The 6,123-nt window shown below is 51.4% G+C and overlaps 1 protein-coding gene across 1 annotated transcript; it reads left to right on the forward strand.

The window, feature by feature from the left end:
* Nucleotides 1-3,004: 3,004 nt before the first annotated feature.
* Nucleotides 3,005-5,179, forward strand: LOC132904073 (uncharacterized). Its single transcript, XM_060954002.1, has one exon. It carries the CDS (start codon nucleotides 3,005-3,007, stop codon nucleotides 5,177-5,179), a length of 2,175 nt encoding a protein of 724 aa, XP_060809985.1.
* Nucleotides 5,180-6,123: the final 944 nt, after the last annotated feature.

The following is a 6,123-nucleotide window of genomic DNA, read 5'->3' on the forward strand; positions in this document are numbered from 1 at the left end:
ATAAATAAATACATAATAATATACATACCTATATAAAAATAGATTGATTAAAATGAATATTACCATGAATAAAGTTAAGAAGAGAGATAGTACTTCTTCAAGTTCGTTTTAAAGGTACCTATTGTTTGTGAGGTGCGTATGTCAATGGGTAAAGCATTCCACAGACGAACGGCCTGAACTGTAAAGGATTTAGAGTAGGCTGCAGTCATAATAATGGGAGTATTGAGGCGAAGGGCAATTAGACTACGGGAAGTGTGACTGTTATTCCGATGAAAAAAGGTGAAGCGCTCTTTAAGATACTGAGGAGTAGAAGGGATGAAAAGTACAGAAAAAAGCAGTGTGAGAATGTGATAATTGCGACGTAACCTGATTGGAAGCCACTTGAGTTGTGCACGGAAAGAGGAGATGTGGTCATATTTGCGTAAGCCAAATATGAACCTGATACAGAAATTTTGAAGGCGCTCAAGTTTATTAAGTAGATCTTCAGAAAGATTGAGATAGCATGAATCAGCATAGTCAAGAACAGGCAGAAGTGAGGATTGGGCAAGTGAAATTTTAGTTGCAGTGGGTAAGAATTTTTTTAGTCTTCTAATCTGTGTACTCTTCCCATTTTCCACTTCATGGGTGGGGAGTGGTCTTCCTTGAATACCACTAATGAGCCTTCCTTTAATAGTTTGTAACGTAAACGCCATTTCGTTCTTCTCTGTAGTTCACACAGGTACTCATTGTGCCACCTTTTCCAAAATCCTTTCCTCATGCTCTTAATTAGGCGATATCGGTTTCTTGTGTTCGACTCCACGGCAACAGGAGGTGTCAGCATTGACGTCAGCGGCCGCCTGATCAGGAAGTGCCCTGGAGTGAGAGAAGAAAGGTCGCTTGGGTTACTGGCTAAAGGAGTAAGGGGTCGGGAGTTAAGGACTGCTTCGATTTGAATGCAAAGAGTGCTAGAATTACCTATAACTCGTTTTAAATGAAATTTTGCGCTTTTTACGCCAGTTTCCCAGTCCTCCGAATGAAGGGGAGTAGGGGGGGTTAAATAAGAATTTTATGCCTTCATCTGCTGCAAAATTATAAATTGAATTAATTCCTGCCTTAAATTCTCTACTTAACTAGTTGTTTGCACCAACAAAATTAGTACCGTTATCACAATGTATTGATCAGGCTTTCCCCTGCGTGAAATGAATCTACGAAGGCACAAAATAAAGGCGTTTGTTGTAAGGTCACTTACAACTTCTAAATGAATTGCCTTCGTACAAAAACAAACAAATAAACAGAGATAGCGTTTTGTTATCCTATTACCTCTTCCCTTTTTTACTTGAAATGTAAAAGGAACCAGCTAAATCAGTTCCACATATCTGGAACGGAAAATTTTGTGTAACTCTGCTTGACGGAAGATGACCCATCAATGGCTCCATTGCCTTTGCTCTAAAACGAACACAAATAACGCATTGACGAACTATTTTACGTGCTAAGGTTCGTCCTCCAATAGGCCACTACTGATCTCTTAAACTAGATAGGAGCAATTGAGAGCCAGCGTGTAGTAAGCGTAAATGTTCAGCTCGCATTAATAGTTTAGTTAAATGATGTTTTCCAATTAATAATGCTGGATGCTTCTTTTCAAAATTAAAATTTGTGTTGTTGAGCCAACCATTTACTCCTAGAACGCCATCTTCAGCGAGGTAAAGAGAAAGCTGTAACAAAGATGAGGTAAGTTTTTTATTATTTTTTATTACGTTGATTTCATCAGACTAGGATCAGATGCCAGGATGGTAGCGTTGTGAAAGGAGAAGAATGTGTGCTAAAGATATGGAAGGACTATTTTGAGAGTTTATTTGAAAAAAAGGAAGAAAATAAGAAAGAGTTCTGCTATAGCGAAGAAAAAGAGAATGAGATGGAAGGCGAAATTGAAATGTTTGAAATTGTGGAAGCACTTAAGAGTATGAAAGCGGGTAAGGCTGCCGGGTATGATAGAGTGTCGGTCGAGATGCTTAAAGCAGGAAAAGGCGTCGTAGCTAGACAGTTGTACTGCCTTTTCAATTTGTGTTGGAGAAGCGGCCGAGTACCAAAAGATTGGTGTAAGGCTGTTATTGTGCCACTTTACAAAGGAAAAGGGTCACAACTGGACTGCAAAAATTATCGTGGTATAAGCCTGCTTAGCGTCGTCGGCAAATTGTATGCTAAGGTATTGATTAATAGAGTCAGGAATGAAACTGATGACAAAATATGGGATGCTCAAGCGGGATTTCGAAAGGGAATGGGATGTACTGATCAGGTCTTTTCTTTGCGGTGCATAGCCGAAAAGTTTTTGGCCAAGAGTCAAAAAGTCTATTGCACATTCGTGGATTTGGAAAAGGCCTATGACAGAGTTGAGAGGAATGAATTGTGATCAGCACTTTCTATGCATGGGGTGAGCAGTCTCTTGATACGAGCACTGAAATCCTTATATGAGGATTCGAGTGCTTGTGTCAGGATAAACGGAGCGTGGGGTGCTACGGTCAGGAAACCTCCACGTTGGCTCAGTACCTTGAAAGCTTTGCTTCTGTTGCTTGATCTTTGATCCGGTGATAGCGGCGGGCTGACAAGTCACTGGGCTGGTGCACCCTGGGCGATGGTTAATAACTCTCCGCTATTAGGGGTTTTGTTATCCATCGGCAAATGTCCTGACACATGGACGGGTTGAATAGCCTAACTGGCTTCTGGGCAGACGCTTTTGCGTCCAGGTCCGCCTACCAGTCGCTCCCTCTTGTCTGCCCTCAGACAGTGAGTGGATGTGACTCGCGCGGCGTCAGGTTTCGGCTCGGCGCCGGGCAACTCGTTACCCCAAATTGATGGGGCCGAGGACGTTTCGTCGCGAGGAAGAAAACCTCAATAAAAAATAACCCTAATCCCAAGGTCGGGCGTGCCGATGGGATGAATGGCGGGGGGGGAGTCCCGTCCCAAGCGCCCACTGAAGAGGTGGAGGAGATCAGGGACCTCACCCTGTTAAAAAAGGAAATCAATGAAAATGGCGTCTAAGAAAACTACAATACCCCAGGAGGGTACCGACTCCCAAGGAGTCGGAGAATCCCTCCCCACGTCTTCGGGCGTGGGCTGCCCCACCGTATCTGGGGGGGGCACTTACCGCCAGAGGGACGCAAGTCCCTCCCAATTGTCGACACGGTCGACGAGCCGAGGGTCGCTAATCCTCGCGCCGACATCCGACGAGGACTACGACAGCCTTCCGGAAGCCACAATGATGGAAGACCTCAAGGACGGCAGGGGCAGTGTTCCCCGCAAACGGAAGGCGCTGGAGGGGCCTACACTAAGATCGCGAGGCCCCAAAATCAACACAGCCACGAGGGGCCGTCACGCTGGTCGGCGCACACAAACTTCGCCACCAAAGAGGAGGGCCGAAAACATTGAGGAGGACACGCTCCCTGAAAAGGGTGCAAAATTTAGCGAGCCCAAAAGAGGGCGTGCGCCGGCAAAGGCGACCAGTGCGGGGCTGAGCCAGGCTAAGGCCAGGCTATCACAAATGGCGTCGGAATTCGCCGAATTCGAAGATGAGGCGGACAGAGCGGCGGGTTATTTAAAAGATCCCCAAGAGAACACCAGTGAGGCCTCAATAGTGGACGGTCAACTGGAGGTGGTACGCAAGGCGGCTCGAACCGTACTTGAGGAGGCCAAGAAGTCGGGCAACCTCAAGGGGACAACTTGGGCGAAAATGAAGGCTGCCTGTGCCGAGATCCTCGCAGCGGCGGATAAAATCTCGGACCGAGGCGAAGAGGCAGAGGCCATCCGCAAAATGGCGGCCGACAACAAGAGAATGCGGGAGGAGTTGGCGCTGCTCAGGCAGGAGACCAAAGCCCTCCGTACCGCATTCTCGGAGAGGAAGGCCCCCAATGCGGAGACCCTAGACTCGACGGCCGATATTATGGCCCAAGTTGACCGCTCCATGCGGTCGTTCGGAGAGTCCCTCACCAGGGACCTTTTCCTCTCTCTGGGGGGAATGATGAATGACCGCATAAAGGAGCTAGAAAAGAGGGCTATTGTTGCCCCTCAGGAGGTGCTGCGTCCACCACTTGCGGCTGACCGTCGCAATAAGGAGGCTGGAAAGGCCCATGATGCCAAAAAAGTTAAGGCACCCATACAACCCGGAAATGTGGGGGCAGTTGCAGGTTCCACCCTGATGCCCCCGGCAAGACCTGGCCCGGCGCCCAAAGCGCCTAAAGCCACAACGGCAAAGGCCCAGCAAGCTCCCTCACAGGATGCTTCTGGCGCCCCACCCCAGGAGGAACCCTCCCCCTCCTCCTCTTGGACGGAGGTAGTGAAAAAAGGGAAAAATAAGGGGAAGGGGAAAAAATCCTCCCCCCCTGAGGTGGATGGTGCGGCTCCTCGCCCTACGGCCCCCGCACCGGTCAAGCGGCAGTATGCCCTTCCCAAATCGACGGCTGTGGTGGTGACTCTCAAGTCGGGTGCCACAGTCGACTACAAAACGGTGATGGGAAGGGTCACCACTATAAAACTGGCGACCGTGGGTGTGGATCACGTGGCGGTGAGGAGTACGGCGACGGGCGCCAGAATCATCGAGATTCCCGGAAACGACAGCAGCGTTGTCGCTGACAACCTTGCTGACAAAATCCGGGATCTGGTGGGGGATGTGGCCGAGGTCACGAGGCCGTACAAAACGGCCCAAATTAAAATCTCCGGGTTTGATGAATCAATCACCCCGGAGACCTTGCGGAATGAGGTGTCCCTGGCTGGCAAATGTCCACCGGAACATGTAAAGGTGGGGCAGATCCGAATGACACGGGACTTTACCGGGGCTGTCATCGTGACCTGCCCAGTAGCCGTGGCCAACGCCCTCGTGGCAGACGGCCGTATATTGATCGGTTGGTCGTCTGCCAAAATCACTGGCCTGGAACCCCTGCCCATGCGCTGTTTCAGGTGCATGGGTTTGGGCCATACGTGGGCGCTGTGCCCATCACCGGTGGACAGGTCGGAACTTTGCCACAGATGCGGGAAAACGGGGCACCTCACACAGCAATGTGTTGAGAAGGAGCCCTGGTGCGCGGTGTGCCATCATGCCAAACTCCCGGCGAAGCACACAATGGGAGGGAAGGCGTGTAACCCCCCGCGCACCAGGGGACGACTGGAGCCCACCGGGCTAAAAAGAGTAGGCAACACAATGGAGCACTAATGCCCAGACGTCAGCACCAAGCACTTGAGCTGCTGCAGTGCAACATCAACCACTCCGCCCGCGCGCAAGATCTCTTGCTGCAACACCTGGCGGAGTGGGGCATTAGTGCTGCCATTGTGTCTGAGCCGTACTTTGTTCCCCCACTCCCTACGTGGGTAAGGGACACGGAGGGAGAGGTCGCGGTGACCATACCCCGGTTGGGAGACCGGCCTCCTCTGGTCAAGCAGAGTGCAGGCCGGGGCTACGTTGCGGCTAGATGGGGCGACATGGTTCTTGTCGCTGTGTACTTCGCCCCATCTAGACCGCGACGGGAGTTTGAGTCCCTCCTCTTAGAGGTGGGGCGGATTATTGCGGGAGCGGCGCCCATGCCTGTAATAGTGGCGGGGGACTTTAATGCCAAGTCTTTGGTATGGGGTTCCCCCGTCACTGACCTGCGCGGCAGGATCCTCTCCGACTGGATGGTGGCATCGGGGCTGTGTGTCCTAAACCAGGGCACTGCCAACACCTGTGTACGGTGGAATGGGGGCTCCATAGTGGACGTTTCGTTCGCTACCCCTTCCGCCGCTGCACGTGTCACAGGTTGGCGTGTCCTGGGGGATGTGGAGACCCTCTCCGACCATTTATATGTTCGGATGTCGGTCTCCAGACCGGCTTCGGTGCGGCCGCCCAGTCAAGATCGCAATCTCCCGAGGGACCGGTTCCGCAAGTGGAGCCTGGCCAGCCTCGACGCTGACTCAGCTGAAGAGGCGGCCATGATTGAGCGTTGGCGAACACAATCGCCAGACCGGTCCGTCGACGTGGAGGAGAGGGCCTGCCGCTTTCGGGCGTCGCTTGTCGCTGTCTGTGACGCCTCTATGAGGAGATCGGGTCCGCCGCCTAATAAAAAACGGGTGCACTGGTGGTCGGAGGAGATCGCCGTACTCCGACGCACCAGCAATAGTGCC

The sequence above is a fragment of the Amyelois transitella genome, chromosome W (assembly GCF_032362555.1).
Source record: "Amyelois transitella isolate CPQ chromosome W, ilAmyTran1.1, whole genome shotgun sequence".
Taxonomy (NCBI): domain Eukaryota; kingdom Metazoa; phylum Arthropoda; class Insecta; order Lepidoptera; family Pyralidae; genus Amyelois; species Amyelois transitella.